General features: G+C 45.0%; 1 protein-coding gene across 1 annotated transcript in view; it reads right to left on the reverse strand.

Annotated features, from left to right (window-relative positions):
* rnf43 (ring finger protein 43) overlaps positions 1–22,522 on the reverse strand; it is a 140,695-nt gene that overhangs the window by 21,413 nt on the left and 96,760 nt on the right. The window contains exon 2 of the mRNA XM_079508233.1: positions 22,247–22,357. Within this exon, the coding sequence (XP_079364359.1) occupies positions 22,247–22,357 (111 nt within the window). The remainder of the gene's footprint in view (positions 1–22,246; positions 22,358–22,522) is intronic.

Here is a 22,522-nt window from a genome sequence, read left to right on the forward strand (position 1 = left end):
ATTGCCTTGCCTATTTTCTCAGACTGAGTTAACATATAGTCTATCAATAAATATACCGGTAAGTGGAGTCTATATCTCCAGTGACTTTGCCTGTGGAGATGAGGTGTAAACTAAATGCGTTCAAAGTACTTAGAGTTTGTTTCCAGTTGTTCCATTTTGGCCATCCAGGACAACAGCGTTGATAAAATAAAAGTCTGTTCGCTCGCTGGCTGTAGATAAGACACGTACGTAATGTAACTTTGGCAGTGGAGCCAAATGGACCCGCTCGTTCAGACAAGACGACTCGGTTCAATATATTTAACATAATTCCTGCTACTATATATCATTTATAAGGAGCTAAATTAGTTCCTACTCCTCAACATGTTGCCATATGTTTCAGCAGCACAAGCGGTGTTCCGCGGCTCTGCCGAACAACATCAACGCTGATTGGCTGTCAGGACACCATGCGCAGCAAACATCGCTTCAATTGGCTTTTCCAGCCGGCCAGCCAGCCAATCACAGCAGTGCATTCCTAGAACTGGGGTCGGATCCCCGGAGCATTCCTGGAACTCCGGTGGGATCCATAAAAATCGCGGGGGTCACTCTGGAACTGCTAAAATAGCCAATATACAAGCTCACAACACATCACGCTGCGGCGCGTTGTGAGCTTGTAGATCGGCTATTTTCATTAAGTCATTAAGACTCGCCAAAATATATTTTAGTCGACTAAATCAACTGTAGATTTAGTCTACTAAAATCTTATAATACAATACACCAAAACATTAAAGGTGACTAAAATGTGACAAACTAAATGAAAACTATTTAAGATAGATAGAAAATATGCTGTCAAAAGCAACACTGCTCCAGCAGCAGTGAATGGATATAGGCCTGCTCTAATGCCTATATCTGATCAGTGAATGGATATAGGCCTGCTCCAATGCCTATATCTGATCAGTGAATGGATATAGGCCTGCTCCAATGCCTAGATCTGATCAGTGAATGGATATAGGCTCCAATGCCTATATCTGATCTGGGAGATGCTGAATGTTTGTCTGCCGTTTGGGAAGTATAGTTATATAGGTGGCACAGGGGTATATGACCGGATGGTAACCACAAGATTGCCAATTCGAACCCGGGCTCCCCCACAGTTAGTGTCGAAGTGTCATTGAGCAAGACACTGAACCCCGAATTGCTCCTGATGTGCAGGTTGGTGCCTTGCATGGTTTCCTCCGACATCGGTGTGTGAATGTAATGCACAATCCATGCCTTGGATAAAGGCGCTATATAAATGCACCATTTACCATTTAACAAAAAGCTCTCTAGTCTCTACCGTTCCACAACACTTTCAGCAGCACTAGTGCCGCTGGCCAGGCCTGAGGCAAAGCAAGGCACAGAGAGAGAGAGAGAGAGAGAGAGAGAGAGAGAGAGAGAGAGAGAGAGAGAGAGAGAGAGAGAGAGAGTGAGCGCAATGGTGAAATAAACATAGAAAAGCAAAGAGAACATGCAGAGAGAGGATAGGCAAGAGAGAAAGTAATCAAGGGAGGGGGAATATGGGGAAATGTCTTACTCTTTTTTATGGGAATGTTTCGCTTAATCTCATAAAAGCGGCGTGAAAACCTCCCATCTGTTTGCCGAGCGCTTCAAAAGAGAGACTCCACATGCCTCCGCTTGCTGCCATATAAAGAGACTCCACATGCCTCCGCTTGCTGCCATATAAAGAGACTCCACATGCCTCCGCTTGCTGCCATATAAAGAGAGACTCCACATGCCTCCGCTTGCTGCCATATAAAGAGAGACTCCACATGCCTCCGCTTGCTGCCATATAAAGAGACTCCACATGCCTCCGCTTGCTGCCATATAAAGAGACTCCACATGCCTCCGCTTGCTGCCATATAGAGAGACTCCACATGCCTCCGCTTGCTGCCATATAAAGAGAGACTCCACATGCCTCCGCTTGCTGCCATATAGAGAGACTCCACATGCCTCCGCTTGCTGCCATATAGAGAGACTCCACATGCCTCCGCTTGCTGCCATATAAAGAGAGACTCCACATGCCTCCGCTTGCTGCCATATAGAGAGACTCCACATGCCTCCGCTTGCTGCCATATAGAGAGACTCCACATGCCTCCGCTTGCTGCCATATAGAGAGACTCCACATGCCTCCGCTTGCTGCCATATAAAGAGAGACTCCACATGCCTCCGCTTGCTGCCATATAAAGAGACTCCACATGCCTCCGCTTGCTGCCATATAAAGAGACTCCACATGCCTCCGCTTGCTGCCATATAAAGAGAGACTCCACATGCCTCCGCTTGCTGCCATATAAAGAGAGACTCCACATGCCTCCGCTTGCTGCCATATAAAGAGAGACTCCACATGCCTCCGCTTGCTGCCATATAAAGAGAGACTCCACATGCCTCCGCTTGCTGCCATATAAAAAACAACATTCTAATGTGGATCTTAAAGAGGGCCAGCGGCTCAGCGTGCACACAATGAGAACCAAAGGTATGCCAGACAGACCTGATGGAGGGGGGGGGGGGGGGGGGGGGGGGGGGATAGCAAATAGCAGAGGGACTATAACCTAGGCCAGGGGTGGGCAACTTTTTTTTTTTTATCAAAGTTTCTTTATTAATTTTTCAAGTCACATATGAGTCAAAAGTAGCATACAAAAATAGTTGACATTTTTACCCCTCCCTCCCCCCAGAGTTCCCGCTCTGAAAGAGCCACAACCCTGGTATCTTGTACCATTAAAAGATACATTGAAATAAAAGGCACATACAAATATACATATACATATTCAAAAATAGAAGGAATTAATCAAATATTGGACACAATACACAAACAAAAATAAATAAAAATTATAATAATTAGGGGTGCACCGATGCATCGGCCGACAATCGGTAGGGGCCGATGTTTGCCTTGTTAACTGGCCATTGGTGCATCGGTAAAAAACTTGACTTTCAGCGATGGCAGTGGCCGATGTTCTGCTCTGCAGCCAAATCCGATAATACACCCTTGTACAGAGATGTATAGAGTGGCTGCGTGTCGCTCAGTGTGGGCTACTGAGTCTGAGTGCAGTGATATTCCTCCTCCCCGCCCGTTGCGCAAAAAGTTGAGATTTAACTCGTGCCATACTCCGCCAATCCTCAACCGATTGTTATAATTCCAAATGGTCTATATTCCGTGAAGTTTATATTTTCATTGGGTGTACAAGTCATGTTTTTTTATATGCCTTTATCATTGATATAGAGAGATGATAGGGTAGTGCCCAAGCCCTGTTAACCATGCAGCCTATATGAGCTGTGGTGCGCTTGTTAGGCCTCTCTCAATTAGGGATTTTCCCAGAGGTTAATTTCACTGATGTGTACAACCTTCAAATAGTTGAAAGAATATATTCAGAGTAAATGACAGCCTTTTAAAATGTTTATAATATTAGAATTTTGTCCTACCAAACTAATTACATCAGTCTGTTTGCACAAATCTGGGTCAAATCAATTAAGCAGCCGGAGCTGCCTATAAGCTCCCAATTTCTCAATATTAAATCAAAAAGACTAAAGCCTGCTATGTATTTTTAACGATTTTGCATATTAACAGCCCGGGCTACTATCGGCATCGGTATCGGCTGGATTATTTCAGTATCGGTCAAGAATTTCCACATCGGTACACCCCTAATAATAATAACAAAATTAAAAAATAAAATAAAAACAATTAAAGTGTTATGAGTTATTAAGGATTGTTGATGTCAGCCCCATTCATCCTCTCAATATATGTTAAAAAAGGTTGCCAAATGGTGTAACATTTTAAAGCACCAGCGTACCCTCTTGTGGAGTAGCGAATCTTCTCCAATGTCAAATGATATAAAACATCATTAACCCATGATTTAAAGGTTGGTGGGAATCTTTCCTTCCATTTAAATAGTATTAGCCGCCTAGCCAAAAGAGATGCAAAGGTTATCATATTCTTGTTTTGCCGGCTAAGACGTATCTCTTGGGAAATAACTCCAAACACTGCAATAGTGGCAGTCAGAGGGTTCTATGGGCACTTCTAATACATCTGAAAATATTGATTGCCAAAATGTATTTAGCTTTGGACAAAACCAAATGATTGCAACGATCACATATAGGAGCCATGGTAGGAAAAAACTTAGATAGTTTTACTTTGGACCAGTGGAGGCGATGTGTAACCTTAAACTGAATAATAGTATGCCTTAGACAGACTGAGGAGGAGTGTATCCTATCCAGCACTTCCTTCCAAACATCATCAGAAATGTGTGTCCCTAACTCTCCCTCCCATTGATTCTTTAATGAGGTAAGTGGTTCCAGGTCAAATGAGTTTAATAAAGAGTAAACTGACCCAATTACCCCTTTAGAGTGTGGATTAAACGAACACCACTTTCACCCTCAGAGTTAAACGAACACCACTTTCACCCTCTCAGAGTTAAACCAACACCACTTTCACCCTCTCAGAGTTAAACCAACACCACTTTCACCCTCTCAGAGTTAAACCAACACCACTTTCACCCTCTCAGAGTTAAACGAACACCACTTTCACCCTCTCAGAGTTAAACGAACAACACTTTCACCCTCTCAGAGTTAAACCAACACCACTTTCACCCTCTCAGAGTTAAACCAACACCACTTTCACCCTCTCAGAGTTAAACCAACACCACTTTCACCCTCAGTTAAACGAACACCACTTTCACCCTCAGAGTTAAACCAACACCACTTTCACCCTCTCAGAGTTAAACGAACACCACTTTCACCCTCAGAGTTAAACGAACACCACTTTCACCCTCTCAGAGTTAAACCAACACCACTTTCACCCTCTCAGAGTTAAACGAACACCACTTTCACCCTCTCAGAGTTAAACCAACACCACTTTCACCCTCTCAGAGTTAAACCAACACCGATGACTTTTACGGCGCTTCCGTCCCCCTCCAGGCACCCCCAACTCCCCCAGTGAGGGCAAGACCAGGCCCGATCGCATCTGCACAGCTATGTTCACACACACACACACACACACACACACACACACACACACACACACACACACACACACACACACACACACACACACACACACACACACACACACACACACACACACACACACACACACACACACACACACACACACACACACACACACACACACACACACACACACACACACAAAAGAAAACTCCAGGCTTTAAACTGTCAAGGAGATCAAACGACTAATACTGTGGTAATAATAACTTACTGTCCTATGAAAGCCTCATTCATCAGAGAGAGAGGGGGGGGGGGAGAGGGAGAGCGAGAGAGAGAGAGATAGAGGGAGAGAGAGAGGGAGCGAGAGTGAGAGCGAGAGATAGAGGGAGAGAGAGAGAGAGGGAGCGAGAGTGAGAGCGAGAGATAGAGGGAGAGAGAGAGAGAGAGGGAGCGAGAGTGAGAGTGAGAGATAGAGGGAGAGAGAGAGAGCGAGAGATAGAGGGAGAGAGAGAGAGGGAGCGAGAGTGAGAGCGAGAGATAGAGGGAGAGAGAGAGAGAGGGAGCGAGAGTGAGAGCGAGAGATAGAGGGAGAGAGAGAGAGAGAGGGAGCGAGAGGGAGAGCGAGAGATAGAGGGAGAGAGAGAGAGAGGGAGCGAGAGTGAGAGCGAGAGATAGAGGGGGAGAGAGAGAGAGAGAGAGAGGGAGCGAGAGTGAGAGCGAGAGCGTCATATAACACGGTTTTAACTACAAGGGCCATTAGAACACTCATCAGACATCCTGTGTGTATAGTAGGGATGGGGATCGTTAGGGTTTTTATGAGTCCACTACCGATTCTTCTTATCGATTCCGGTTCCCAATTTCGGTTCCAAAATGGTATAAAATACCTTAAATAAGAGGTCAAATGTTTAAGAAATCTCCCGTTTCTTTTCCCTACACCCTTCCGAACCGTGGCTGCCCCGCCCGCACGCGCGCACACGCGCACACACGCGCACACGAGCACACACACACACACACTCTACCGCAGCCTACATACACCACACAGCCCGCGAGTCATCGAGAGGTATCTCCCAGGCCTTTTCGGGGGATGGAGGAGGCATGTTAATAACAGCAATTTGACATGGAACGGTATCATCTGGGCTCCAGTAGTCCCATCATTTAAAAGAGCAGAGCATGACATTCTATATTTAGGGGGCCGGTGTTTTCCTCGTGCTCGCTCCGCGTCAAGCTCCCCGCCGACGACAACCTGACAAAGCCCTGACGAATCCCCCAAACCGCTCGCTATCCCTTTGAAATGACAAGTGAGAGATGTGCCGTGCTAATAGGAACGTCTTGAGGCGCAAACACTTTGCATTCCCAAATACCAGGAGGAGTCAATCACGCTCGGCAAAACGGACAAACATCCAGCATCCTAGTATGCGCAAGTGATATAGGCAGGCACACACACACACACACACACACACACACACACACACACACACACACACACACACACACACACACACACACACACACACACACACACACACACACACACACACACACACACACACACACACACACACACACACACACACACACACACACACACACACACACACACACACACACACACAGAGCTGATATTCCAACTGCTTCTATTTTTAGGCTGCGACCCTTCTCCGTGGCCCCATAGACATCTCACTGTTTGCATATAAAAGTTTTGTGGTCGCGCTGTCAACCAACAACCCAAATCGGGCCTGCAAGACCACAACAACAACAACAATTTCTCGAAAGAGAGAGAAGGCACATATCCAAAAAGATCTACTACGTGTTGGGCTCATCTCTCATGTGGTATAAGGCAGAGATCACAGCCGGGACACAGGCCATGCATGTCTCAGTTCAAAGAGGGAGGGAAAGTGAGGGAGTGGGGGTGTGTGTGTGTGGGGGGGGGGGCTGTAAAAAGGGAAGACAGGAAAGCTGTAGAACAAGAAATTTAGTCGAAAGATTAGGACTGACCCAAAAATAAAATGTTATATTCAAAGCTGTTTGATGGCACGAAATCATGTTTCTTTTATGTTACCGTTTTCATTTCGTTTTCATCAAAATAGCTGATCTACAAGCCCACAATGCATTGCAGCATGACATGTTCAGAGCTTGTAGATCTGCTACCCTTCAACTTGTTCAAAATGTTCGTCGAATAACTTTTTTCACTGACGAAAACTAAATGGAAACTAAATGAAAACTAAATATATTGGCAATTTCGTCAACAAATAAAAACTAGACTAAAATGTTAGGAAGAGACTAGTGGATAAGAGATCCAGTATAAGACATTTTACACTGGGTTGCATGCTGAGCATTGTGAGCTTGTAGATCGGCTATTTTCAGCAAGTGTAAAATCAGTCATTACGACGGCATCAAGGCCAGCCAAAATATAAATTTTAGTTGACTAAATCAACTGTACTGTAGATTTAGTCGACTACAACTAGACGAACACTAAAACATTCCAGGTGACTAAAACTAAATGAAAACTATTCAAGAGACTGACTTAAACTAAAATCAAAATTTGTTGTCAAAATCAACACTGTCTATGTTGTGGTTTTTAACCAATTTCAACTCGATGCCCCTCTGTTTTTGTGACGGAGTGGAAAAGGACCACCTCCTCCTCCTCCTCCTCCTCCTCTCTCCTGTAATCACTCAGCCCTTGTTGGAACGTAACTGATGACAGCGCTGCACTGCGCTGAATGACAACAATGCTGCAGGTCAAGGTGACATCTGTGTGTGTGTGTGCGTGCGTGCAGCCTTCTGAAATGCTCTGGATTTGGACTGCCAGACCACGTCGTTAGTGTCTGGACCCAGAGCAGACCTGCAACTTACAGTACAAGCCCCTGGAGCATGTGTGTGAGCTGGCTGGCTGCGTACCACAGCAGACTATGATCCAACATAACAAACACCACAAAGACACTGAATGCCCTTCACCTGCCTGTCCTTAACAGTAGCACTGGTTTGCAGTGGGTGGAAAGTAACTAAGTACATTTACTCAAGTACTATACTTAACCCATTTAGACCTGAGAGCGATTCTACAAAATGCCTTCTAAATCCTGACAGTTTCCTGAAAAAACCTATGTTTCTATGAAGTGATGTAAATAGGTTTTCAATGTAATGAGTCCCGTGATGCAGGGATGGTCTATTAGATGAGTCCCAGGGACTCATCTAATATTTTGCCATTTTTACAAATTGCAGCAATTTAACTCTCATTTCATTTGATATGGTTATAATGTGGTTATATTCATGTAGAAAACAGAAGAAGAAATGATTATTATAACTAAAGCTAGCAAAATAAACTAGAATAAAAAAAACAGTACAGTAGTGCATCCCGTGGATGCAGAGGTTGTTGTTTTATTGCGTCCCTTAACTATAAACTGTGTTTTGGGATGCAAAATGCACCCTATATTAATATCTGATGTCAAAATATATGTAATTGGCCGCCGACCTCCCATCTGAAAATATGTCGTTCCAGGGACCCCCCAGAAGCAAAGATTTGTGTTAAAAACGTTCACTCTGAAAGAATATATATTCAAAGATTTACACCACATTTTCACGATTTTTCTAAAATAGCATATCTACAGTACAAGCTCACATGAGCTTGTAGATCTGCTATTTTTCAATAGTTAAAGAATAACATAATGCTTAAAACACCAAAAGGGGTTCCCGTCCTGAATGGGTTAAGTACAATTTGGAGGTATTTGTACTTTACTTGAGTACTAATTGCCACAGCACTTTTACTTCTACTCCACATCTCAGAGGCACTTTTTTACTCCACTACATTTATTTGAAAACGTTAGTTACTAGTTACTTTGTAGATTTAGATCATTATTACAAAACACTCATTAACCACTTAACCACAGCCCTACAGTATGTACATTATGACCATTTGAAAATAGCTGATCTACAAGCTCACAATGCATCGCGCGATGAGACTTGTGAGCTTACAGATCGGCTATTTTCAAAAGATTTTTTTAACCACGTCCTAAAATGGATCTGAGATCTTGCCAACGATGACTAATAAATAAGAATACAAATGACCAATTGAAAATGTAATTGATATTAATATCACCACACCGTCCTCTGCCGTCACAACCTGAATAGGCATGCTACATTTGGAACCCCCACACTGGTGGAAATGTTTGTTTCCATGTAGACTCTTTTATAGAATTGTATGTAGACATAGCACTATATAGTATAGATGCATAGTTTCATTATATACATATTCCACTGTTATGTTCTTAGCTTACGTATGATTCATGATAACTACTTTTTTATGTATATGATATATTGCCATGTTTTTTGTTCTTGCTTACTGTAAATCGCTCTGGATTGAGTGTGAGCTAAATGCCTACATTGTAATTGTTTCCCAACCATTTTTGTGCAACCTTTTCTGCCATGATCACATGATCCTTTGTCGTCGTGTTGAAAAATAATCCAAACTGCCGTTCAATAACAAAGAGCGTAGAACAGAGCCACCCATAGCGCGCCACCATTGAATGCATTGGGCCTCAATGTCCCAAAAGCCTTAGCAAGCCAGTGCGACTGAAAAACTTCCTGTGACGGCATCCGAACGCGTCACCTATCCCACTCTGTCCGATGGAAACCCCGTAAGTCTTAAAACGTATTAATAACGCAAATTAAACAATGAAAACGTAACTTGTGTAACTCGTGAACGGGAGGGAGGCTGTTCTACAATCAATTAACTTGTGTAACTGAGTTACATGAGTTATTAGCTCTTATTCCCATAACCAGCCGGTGACCTCGGCACAGGCACAGGGGGACCCAGGAGGATAGGATACACCCTGCCCCTAGTGTGCGACTGACTGACTAGTCTACCAGGAGGATAGGATACACCCTGCCCCTAGTGTGTGACTGACTAGTCTACCAGGAGGATAGGATACACCCTGCCCCTAGTGTGTGACTGACTAGTCTACCAGGAGGATAGGATACACCCTGCCCCTAGTGTGTGACTGATTAGTCTACCAGGAGGATAGGATACACCCTGCCCCTAGTGTGTGACTGACTAGTCTACCAGGAGGATAGGATACACCCTGCCCCTAGTGTGTGACTGACTAGTCTACCAGGAGGATAGGATACACCCTGCCCCTAGTGTGTGACTGACTAGTCTACCAGGAGGATAGGATACACCCTGCCCCTAGTGTGTGACTGACTAGTCTACCAGGAGGATAGGATACACCCTGCCCCTAGTGTGTGACTGACTAGTCTACCAGGAGGATAGGATACACCCTGCCCCTAGTGTGTGACTCACTAGTCTACCAGGAGGATAGGATACACCCTGCCCCTAGTGTGTGACTCACTAGTCTACCAGGAGGATAGGATACACCCTGCCCCTAGTGTGTGACTGACTAGTCTACCAGGAGGATAGGATACACCCTGCCCCTAGTGTGTGACTGACTAGTCTACCAGGAGGATAGGATACACCCTGCCCCTAGTGTGTGACTGACTGACTACCTGGCTGGCAGGCAGGCCTATAGGAAGTGGTATGAAATCTCACACACGCACAAAGAACAACAGAACGACCCATTATTCCTGGTTCTAGCTAAGAGGGAAGGCGAAGGAGAGAGGAGGAGGAGGGGGAAAACACAAGAAAAAAATGAAAAGAACATCACATATCTGTAATTAAATAAAGCAATGGAGAGGCTGCAGGGAACTTTCTATTCATTGCCGGGGCACATGTTTATTTCACCGTTCAATACAAGCCGTAGAAGGCTAAGGCTGGGCCACACATAACCGACCGGGCCACTTGAATGGCTTACGGCTTGTTTGGACACGGTGATTAAAGTACATTTAGTGCAATTGTCTGGCCGAGCCCCGTCTCCCTCAGAGCAGGGCTACAGCACAACCAGATTATTGTGCTTTATTTTAACATAGCGTGCTTGGCTAGTCTGTATACTTCCTGGACAGAGATCCCCATGGGGTCTGTACTAGGTCGGCTCATTTTATCCCCCTTGGGGGGAAAATAGCCACTCAACAAGCTCACAATAACACGTCACATTGCGACGTGCTGTGAGCTTGTGGGAAGTTCAAAGGGCTATTTTTCGCCACATGTCTGGCCCAGAATAGTGATGCTATGGTTAACCCATTTAGGACTGAGGTCGATTTAAAAATAAAAAGTCTTCTAAATCCTAAAAGGTTTCTGAAAAACCCATGTTTCTATGTCAGTGGTGCTCAACCTTTTTCATGTCAAGGACCCCCAGAATTATCTGTATTAGAAAATATGTTGTTCCAGGGACCCCCCCGGAAGCAAAGATTTGAGTTAAAAACGTTCGCTCTGAAAGAATATATTCAAAGTTCTGCGCCACATTTTCACGATTTTTTTAAAATAGCAGATCTACAAGCTCATAGCGCGGCACTTGCTATGAGCTTGTAGGTCTGCTATTTTTCAACAGGTATAATATAATCCAGGTAAACACATAATCCAGACAACACTGAGGATTCCAGTGGTGTAAAGTAACTACAGGTACTTTTACTTAAGTACTCTACTCAAGTACCATTTTGAGGTTTTGGTACTTTAGAGTATTGTCAAATTATCAGTACTTTTACTTCTACTCATTCATTTGAAAACTGTAGTTGCTAGTTACTTTGTAGATTTGGATTATTATTACAAAATATGGCATTAACCACTTCAGCCCTATATACATTTCCGGCCATTTGAAAATAGCCGATCTACAAGCTACAGTACATTGACCCCTCTATCACACAGAACTATGTTTTTTGTGTCCATATGACTATGCCCAAAAAATAGTTCCATGTGATAGAGGGGTCAAAGTTGAACGAAAGTTGTGCTAATATTTTAGAAAAGGTCAACAATACAAATGACGCTAGTTTTGTGGATTAATTTACTTTTAATGCGTGGCCCCAGACTCTGAGCCCCCCACAAAATGACCGGAACTACTTAATAGTCACCAAAACCAGAGCAGAACTCCCACCACGGGACTCGGGCAATCAATTAATACAATTAATTGCAACCACTATATTAATGGCAAGTATTTCATACAGCTTAAGTTCATAAATTGTGAACTATCCCTTTAAGTAAAAACTATTGAGTACCTTTTCCTGTTTTCCACCAATAGAGAAATCTACCGTTTATAAACTAAGAAGCAGCTCGTAGCGATACCCTTCACCCCTCAAGGGTGACCCTGTTCTGGGTTGGTTCAATACCCTTCACCCCTCAAGGGTGACCCTGTTCTGGGTTGGTTCAATACCCTTCACCCCTCAAGGGTGACCCTGTTCTGGGTTGGTTCAATACCCTGCTTCACCCCTCAAGGGTGACCCTGTTCTGGGTTGGTTCAATACCTTTCACCCCTCAAGGGTGACCCTGTTCTGGGTTGGTTCAATACCCTTCACCCCTCAAGGGTGACCCTGTTCTGGGTTGGTTCAATACCGTTCACCCCTCAAGGGTGACCCTGTTCTGGGTTGGTTCAATACCTTTCACCCCTCAAGGGTGACCCTGTTCTGGGTTGGTTCAATACCCTGCTTCACCCCTCAAGGGTGACCCTGTTCTGGGTTGGTTCAATACCCTTCACCCCTCAAGTGTGACCCTGTTCAGGGTTGGTTCAATACCCTTCACCCCTCAAGGGTGACCCTGTTCAGGGTTGGTTCAATACCCTTCACCCCTCAAGGGTGACCCTGTTCTGGGTTGGTTAAATACCCTGCTTCACCCCTCAAGGGTGACCCTGTTCTGGGTTGGTTCAATACCCTGCTTCACCCCTCAAGGGTGACCCTGTTCTGGGTTGGTTCAATACCCTGCTTCACCCCTCAAGGGTAACCCTGTTCTGGGTTGGTTCAATACCTTTCACCCCTCAAGGGTGACCCTGTTCTGGGTTGGTTCAATACCTTTCACCCCTCAAGGGTGACCCTGTTCTGGGTTGGTTCAATACCCTGCTTCACCCCTCAAGGGTAACCCTGTTCTGGGTTGGTTCAATACCTTTCACCCCTCAAGGGTGACCCTGTTCTGGGTTGGTTCAATACCTTTCACCCCTCAAGGGTGACCCTGTTCTGGGTTGGTTCAATACCCTTCACCCCTCAAGGGTGACCCTGTTCAGGGTTAGTTCAATACCCTTCACCCCTCAAGGGTGACCCTGTTCTGGGTTGGTTCAATACCCTGCTTCACCCCTCAAGGGTGACCCTGTTCTGGGTTGGTTCAATACCCTGCTTCACCCCTCAAGGGTAACCCTGTTCTGGGTTGGTTCAATACCTTTCACCCCTCAAGGGTGACCCTGTTCAGGGTTGGTTCAATACCCTGCTTCACCCCTCAAGGGTGACCCTGTTCTGGGTTGGTTCAATACCCTTCACCCCTCAAGGGTGACCCTGTTCTGGGTTGACGACAACAGTCGGGACGCTTCGTGGACTTGTAGATCAGCTATTTCTGGGAGCAACGTGATGCGTTTTTTGAGCAACCACGTACTGTTTAACTCAGGGCAGGCATAATGCCTTTTCTTCCACATTATTGGGAGTATTTTGTTCATTTTTGTCGCCGGAGGGTAGAGAGACTGCAGCTGATCTTGGCACTGTGTGAGCAAAGTGACTGTAACTCTGCTCGTGTGTGTGTGTGTGTGTGTGTGTGTGTGTGTATGCGCGCACGCACGCACGCGCGTCTGTGTGCAATGATGGTGTGTATGGGGGAGAGTCCCCAACAAAGGTTCCCATTGTTTTGCTTTATCAAAAGGCCTGTGAGCGTGGCGCTCACTTCCCTGATAATATCAGCCTGTAAACATTATGGAAGAAGGGCTGGAATAGACACAGCTAGCCAGGGCACTGCGGGATCGGGAAAATACCTCCGGTGCAAACAGTCACAGAACACCACCTACATTAACAACCCTGATGATCCCACTCAACTGTCAACGTTTCCAATAAATGATACGGGCACTTTCTTTTTTACAGTAGGCTACAGAGACCGCCTAAAACCATAATATGGGTCACAGACTGTACCAGTACGTGAGAGTACTGAACGTCCAAAAAGTGCAAACATATTAATAACTATACTACATACAATTTATATAGCGCTTTTCAAAATATCTTTACTCACATCATTAGGACAAACACTGACTTAACCACTTAAATATGGCGTGCCTCCCTAAAACATGATCGTCAGGTATTATTATATACATTATTAATATTATTATATAAGAAGGACGTTTTTTTTTGTAAAAAGTGTACAGTATTTGTTAAAATGTTGTTTTTATGTTGACACGCTCACCAGTTCATTAAGTATGCCTGGTTTGCCTGGTGGGTGGTGATGGGTGGTGATCCACCTGAACTGAAGCCACACCCACAGCTGTTGTTGTATGATAAAGGGGGAGGGGTTAGGGGAGGGGATGATATTGTGATGTCACTACCACTGTTTGTTTTTTTCATTGGCACGTTTGACTGTCAAGGTTTCAGCCTCCAGGAAGAAACCCTAAATACAAAGGGAAAAATACAAAAATTACGCCACTCCATCTTTAAACCATATACTTTGTTGGTTCTCTGCTATTTCTTTCCTATAGAAAATCTCTTACAAGCTTGTGTTGGAAGTGAGCGCGTTGTGAGCTTGTAGATCAGCCATTTTCGCTAACCGTTTCGTCTATTTCTGCCGAATGTTCAGCTATTACGACGTGCCCGGAATAGGCGACGCTAGGGTTCATGTGGTTAAGTTAAGCCTAATTTATAAATGTTGTCATATGACGGTGTTGCTCGCTGAAGAAAAGTGTAATGGTACGACATCGTACCTATTAAGCCTTTAACGAGGCTCATGCGTCGCTATATAGTGAGCTAAAAGCGCCCGCTAATTTTAGAAAAAAGAGGAAATAGGAGGGGGAGGGGAAATGCAGTGTCATCGGGGTCGGACACAGATAAGGAGGGTGGCGGTTGGTTAGCCTATTAATCTGGCTGCGTCTAACAGGGAGAATGGCTGGCATGCATGGCCTAAGGTAGAAAACATCTACTGCAAAACAAGCTCTCTGAGCAACTCCACTTAAAACAAGCTTATGGGGAATAATGTACAGTATACAAGTCCCAGCCATCAGTGCTCAGTACAATAATATAGAAACTGTACATCAGGGTTCCATTTGTAAAAAATATATATCGTTGCTGTCGGGAGGAAACCTCCTAACTCCATTTTGTAGGTGTTTCATTGTTGCATAAATCAGTGCTATTGGACACCCTTTACGTCTGAGTGTTGTTTAGAAAATATTGAACCAATGAAAAGCAGTAAAAAGTGCTTTGGACAAAACCTCTTAACTCCATTGGACTCTCAAACTGTCGGCTGCTAAAGCATCCAACTCCACCATCTCTCCCCCTCTCATGGAAGTAATTGACAATATACAAAGTCACAAACTTTGAGCAGTATGAACATTTTGGAGTTAGGTGGCTTCTTCCCGACAGCAGAGATATAATAAAAGTACAAAACAAGGAAAAACATGGGTATATTTTCGTAAGCACTTAAGGCCTATATACTGTGTCGTAGTGAAAATGGCCCATCTACTGTACAAGCTCACAAAGGCCCTTTTCCACTGAAAGAACATCTAGATTCTTGGAACCGTGGTGCTTTCACGGAGCCGGCGACCATTTTTTGGTTCCGGTTCTGAACCACAGGGGGGGGGGGGGGGGGGGGGGGGTTCAACTCCGGTGGAAAAGGGGCCAATGTGATGTGAGAAATATGTGAAACGTTTTGAAAATGTGCCCGAATGGGATGAAAGGGTTATTGTGCTAAACATACTAATTGTTAAATTGTGATATTATCAATTTAATATGATGAAAGGAAATGCATATATCATGTCTGACCAGGAGATCAGAGTAAGAATGATCCCCCTCGCTAACTATTCAAAATCAATGTGAACTGACCTTACAAGATAGGCAGGGAATATCGTTCTCGGGATAACAGGAAGAGACAGAAGAAAGAAAACTGAAAAGCAGATAGATTTTTAAATGCCCCCACGTGGATTTCCAGCTGTTCAATTGCAGAAGTTAAAGTGGGTCTTTCTTTTCTTTTCAGCTTGTTTTCACAACCAAATGATGCTTAAAATATACATTTGACATGTTTCAAGAGATAGAAAACATTTATATTAAAAACAACAAAGATATTCTAAATATCTCTGCTGTCTGGAAGAAACCACCTACTGTAACTCCAAAATGTTAATTTATCAGGAAATGAAAATGTTTACAAAGCAATACTGCCTCATCAAAGTTGGTGTTGTGACTTTATATATTGTCAATTACTTGCATGAGAGGGGGAGAGGTGGTGACAACTAGGGAGGCCAGGTGCTGCCCTGTGCACTCGTCAGGCGGGGGGGGGCAATCCACCACTGCAACCCCAATTACTAGCACGACAAGGAAAGGCTCAAAGCAGTTGAAACTTAACATTAGTTACGTCTTTGCGAGTGAAGATCGCGTTTGAGGTTTGCGTCGCGTGTGTGTTTGATGCGTTTTGAATACAACTATCTGCCTGCCAGCCAGGAAGAAGGCAACTAATGGATTTCCTTAAGAGGGGAAGAATCAATAGACCAGAAGCCTGCCCTAGCTTTGCTGCTGACGCATTTCATACAGGGCCCGAAATGTCAATTGTGTGTGTACCTGCTGCTTTTTGCATTTACTTCTTACAGGCTTAAAACAGTCGCCTTTTTCCAGATGTCGGGTCTCTCTATATCCCTCTCTCTCTGTCTTGATTTGTCTCTGCTGAACTGGAGACATTCGTTCGACTCTTGCTACTGATGGAAAACGTTGATGCAAAGGGCAGGGGGCACACGCTTCCAAAACCTCTGCTCAATCTGAAAAAAAGAGGCTACGCAGACCAGTGGTGTAAGTAAGGAAGTGTATTGTGTGGCTCGCTCTGGTGGGCGCAAAGCGGTGCAAAGCGGTGCAAAGTCTATCTACTTTTGTGAATTAGGAATAGTTTTGACTCGGTTAATATTGCTATACGTGTGTAACCGTTTTAGAGACACTCCGCTACGCGCCGCGTCTCACTACGCCTCTCAGCCATTATAAAATAACCGGTAACCTGAGACTTCTTGTGTATTATTGCTTAAATTAACGCCTAGGTGTGACGTCATGCTCATTTCAACCAATCGCTTGGTCAGAAGAACTACCTGTACTCCTGTAGTAATATAAATATTTCATTCCACTTTTCTCTTTTTTCTCCTTTTTTGGCCACCAGAGGGAGGCTCAAGTACTACCAGTGGTACTAGTACCAGTGGTTGGGAACCTCTGGTGTAAAGTAACTAAGTACATTTACTTAAGTACTGTACTTAAGTACAATTTTGAGGTATTTGTACTTTACTTGAGTATTTCCAATTCCCAATGCTTTTACTTCTACTCCACTACAGCTCGGAGCCAACATTTTTACTTTTACTCCACTACAATTATTTGAAAACTTTAGTTACTTTTGAGATTTGAATTTTGATTAGAAAACATAGGCCTACATCAACCACTTCAGCCCTATATACATTTCGGCCATTTGAAAATAGCCAATCTACAAGCTCACAAAGCGTTGCGATGCGACGCTTTGAACGCTCTGAACATTCTGCAAATATGAGTACTTTTACTTTTAGTACTTTAAGTACATTTTGACACCGATACCTTTGTACTTTTACTCAAGTAAACTTTGAATAAAGGACTTCTACTTGTAACGGAGCACATCTACTGTACATTGCAGTATTTGTACCACACACGCAGACACACACAGACTATCGGATAAAAAGACTGTCAGCGCGGCCCCGATTGATTTCTCACCTCCATGGACTTCCTCCGGTTTTCGAGCACTTCCTGTCGCTGCACCGTAAAATCTTCAGTGTTCATTTAAACTGGACACAATGGACACAAATGGACCCCGTAAAGGAGTCACTGTTGAGGATTTCACTTGTGTGGGACTACTGTTACTCTTCCTGTAAACTACAGTAAATCTCCTGTCACGCAATCCCAACTTGCTCTCCGCTGTTGGCAGCATGTATCCGTTTTTCTTTTTTTTCAAAGATATTTTTTTTGCGGCTTACGCCTTTTATTGGTTTTTGAAGGGACAGACAGTAGGCTGACAGGAAACGGGAGAGAGATGGGGGAAGACATGCAGTAAAGGCCGTGTCGGGCTCGGGAGTCGAACCCGCGGCACACTGCGACTGGATTACCAGTCGGGTGCCCAGACGGTTACGCCACCGCCTGGGCATGTATCCGTTTTTCTTACAGCAGTGACGAAGCTGACCAATGTTTGGACAATGTTGTGCGACAGTCGTCGAAGTCGGGTGAAACGACATTTTCGTTAACAACCTACTCTCTAGTTTCAAATTATAATACGTCTTTCAATTCTACGGGTCATTGGTTCTCCTTTCCTCTTTTTTCGTGAGGACAAAACCACAAGTGTTTTAAAGTGTTATTGGAGATTGCTTACACTTTTCCAAAGGCATGACAGAACCTTTCGTGAAGAAAAGCCCAGTCATGAAACACGACCTTCACTATTAAAATTACCCCATATTTAAGACGCACGCACTCACATACAGTATGACCACGCGTGAGCAGCACTGAGTTCACGTGTGGTCGTGTGCGCACACACACACACACACACACACACACACACACACACACACACACACACACACACACACACACACACACACACACACACACACACACACACACACACACACACACACACACACACACACACACACACACACACACACACACACACACACACACACACCTTTTTGAAAACCCTATAGCTTTAAGAAAGCAGGATTACAGCAACAATTGGGCCAGAAACCCCTTTTCATCTACGAGGAGCAGAATCAATAAGCACAGGGCTTTCTACAGGAGTCAACAAGTTCAGACACACAGGCCAAAAGGCCCCCAATCATAGTAAGAGCTGTTTTCACACAACAATGTTCGCCTTTTGCCGCTATTATAGCAACTTCCTAAAATAAAGCTTTGTGCCAGAGAGAGCAGCGTCTATACAGTTTTAGAGAATATTGTTTTCAAACAGAACGCCATCCATTGGAGTTTACATGTTTAGACATATATAGCAGTGGTCCTTGAGGGGGTTAGGTGGTCCCCAGCTAAATGATGGAGAGATGGCAACCAAATGGACCCTTATACTGTAGTGTAGATCTTTAACTCCTGAGAGTGAAAAATGAAACCAAATGGACCAGCCACATGAAAAGGGTTGAAAACCACTGCACTATAGCACCACCCAGAGCTGTAGTTCAGTCAGGACAACTCATGAATGGATGGAATATAGATTTATTGAATGCAAAATGAGCAATATATTTATTATGGTTTGGCGATGAATTGGATCTGCTTTTTAGGTACTCAGATCAAGCGCATCAGTCCCAACCATAGGGACTCCCAATCCCCCGTACCTAAACAGCAGATCCAAAACGACAGGTGGTAGCTGGGGTGGAGGAGGGTGAGTAGCAAAAGTTTAGCATACAGCAGCGCAGCAGAATCAGAGCAGCAGCAAGCAAGCAGGATGAGCAGTGCAAACCCTTCCAGTTTAAAGTGTGTGATTGGCTGAGTGAATCATGTGAATGAGAACATGATGCTGAGGCGGCCCAATTAATGGCCGGCAGCACCTGCACTCAGTTTCCTGACTGAACTTGCTCTGCTGTCTGTGACAGGCGCAACGCTCATTTGTGAGACTAAGCAGAGCACAGTGTGGCGTTGTCAGCTTGTAGATCTGCTATTCTCAACACGTGGCAACTAAACAGGGCCATAAGGTAGAAGAGAATATACTGAACCTATAACCTAACCTAACCTAAAATAACCCATTTAGACCTGAGACTAGATTCTACAAACGTCTTCTAAATCATGACACTTTTCTGAAAAACCCTATGTTTCTATGTCGGTGCCGTGGTTCTCAAAGTATTTCATGTCACGGACCCCCCAGAAGCAAAGATTTGAGTTATAAATGTTCGCTCTGAAAGAATATATATTCAATTATTTGCGCAACATTTTCATGATTTAAAAAAAATAGCAGATCTATAAGCTTGTAGATCTAACGGGACCCACTGAGCTAGAGGACACTAGTCGCACACAAAAGTCACCGCAAATCAGGAAAGGAATCTGGCACATCCCTGCCTTCGCGGCTGGCTGGCGATGTCGCCGGGGATAGGAACCATCGGGAAAACCAAAATAAAAAACAAAGGACAACAATGAAACCTTATCCCCCCCATTGGTTTTTGAGCCTCACTTTTGTTTGCTTTACGGGTCTATTCTGAGTCGTACGCGGTGCAACCCGAGCCCTCTGTGGCTGTCACAATTATCTATAGATCAGTGGGTCGGTCTGGCTACGGTCCGATTCAACTGTAAACAAGCCTCCATCCAGAGGCAATGGCTGACCCAGCACTGTGACTCAGAACATCTAAGTCATCCACTTAAACAAAAAAAGAAGACCCTGCTGCTGCTCTTCAGCAGCTGCATGGCCGAACTGCCCCCCGCCCCCCCCTCCCCGTCCGCAAATCCACCATAACCAAAAAGCTTTGAATCTTTCCTAAGGAAACAAGGATGCAGGTGGCTGCTGGCTGGCTGCTGGGGTTGGACTGGACTTTATTGCAACACATACTTTCCAACAGACAACCAAAACAAGGCACAGATCACCCCCCCCCTCTCTCTTCTTCCTCCCTGATCTCAAAGGCTGTCTTGTCTGGGAGTAGTGGAGGAGCGGAGCATAGGGAGAGATAAGGGATATTTTGTGCTAAAAGTTTGCACATATGTAGCCCAGGGCATGCTCTAATGATGTAGCTGGGGGGGGGGCTAAATAATTGTGCAAAAAATTGCGCAAAATATCCCCGAAACTCCTCCACTAGAGGGAGATAGCCCTCGGAAGCAGCACTCTTTTCTTGTCCAAGGGTTTGCATTTTGGTACTAGATCCATGTTTGTGTTTACAGGGAGACAACGCACTGCGGGGGGTTGCCGTTAAAGGCTTTCATCAAAATAGTTTTGGAGTCAGACTGAGTGACCCCCCCCCCCCCCCTCCTTCAACCATGCTCGTCAGTTTAGGAACAAAACAAGGGGGAGGAAGAAAGGGCTGTGAGGAGTATGGGAATGTCTCCACATCGTCACCATGACAGGCAGCTCCCTCCATGAAATGCGCTTTGAAATTAGGGCGTAAAAGAGAGCAAAGAGACATTTTTTTTAAAGTGCCCACAGACAGTGCAGGCCCTGCTGCTCATTTTGTCACCACTCGAGAAACTATGGGAAAGAACAGTGACAGTTGATTATATATATTATATTATATATATATATTATTTTTAGTTAGTTGCGCTACTTTAGAAGTGTGCCATGCCAGCCGGCGTACATGGCAGAACACTTTGCACACACACACACACACACACACACACACACACACACACACACACACACACACACACACACACACACACACACACACACACACACACACACACACACACACACACACACACACACACACACACACACACACACACACACACACACACACACACACACACACACACACACACACAGAGAGTGGAGATCTAGGTCAGGGTTGTTCCTGGAACACATACATTTCAGACCCAGCGTGGGTGGAACCTATGGCGCTCTGGCTGCTTTCACATTAGAGGGAAGCTGAAATGGAGAGTAGCAACTGTCTAGTCCTGGCTGGCTGGCTGGCTGGCTGGCTGGCTGACTGACTGGCTGGCTGACTGGCTGGATGGCTGGATGGCTGGCTGACCGGCCGGCCGACTGGACTGGCTGACTGACTGACTGACTGGCCGACTGGACTGGCTGACTGACTGACTGGCTGGCTGGCTGGCCGGCCGACCGACCGACTGGCTGGCTGGCCAGCCGGCTGGCTGACTGGTTGGCTGGGATAGAAGCAGTGACAGCTGGGGCTTGAAAACCTCACATCCAGAGCCAGGGATCACTGCCACAGCTACATAGCAGCATTGAGCCCCCCGACCCCCCCCCCACCTTCCCAACAACAGTCCTTCTCTCAGAAAGATCACAGCCGTGGCCGGTATCCCTACCAACACATTGAACCACTGCCAAATATTCCCCCCTCTAAGCCATCTTCCCTCTCAAGTCTGGATCCAAGAGTGGATAAAGGCACCAGAGAGAGAAGGCTTATGGGACGGTTTATCTGCTGGATGGGCCATCTGAAGGGGAAGGGGGTCAAAGACGGGCTAATTTCTCATGGAGATCAAATAGAGCTTCAGTTGGGGAAGAAAAGCAAAAAGCACAACATGCATGTAACATATCAGCGCGTGTGCGTGTGTGCGCACTGTGTTTGAGTGCGTGTGTGAGTGCGTGTCAGTGTAATCCTACCTTTTCAAGCAGGGGCAGACAGCGGGGTACTCTGCGCTCCAACTTCACAATGATGATGTTATCCTCCTGCCGTTCGTCCTCGCTCGTGTTGCACAGATACTGAGGGTGATACTGTAGGAGAGACAAGAGACAGTCAGAGACAATACAGTATGACTCCATCACACGTTCATTATACACCCAAAGAATAAGGTTGCAAATACACGTGGCCGAAATTAGTTTTCTCCGACGGGTGGCTGGCATCTCCCTTAGAGATGTGGTGAGAAGTTCAGTCACACG

The sequence above is a fragment of the Electrona antarctica genome (assembly GCF_951216825.1).
Source record: "Electrona antarctica genome assembly, chromosome: 8".
NCBI classification, from domain to species: Eukaryota; Metazoa; Chordata; class Actinopteri; order Myctophiformes; family Myctophidae; genus Electrona; species Electrona antarctica.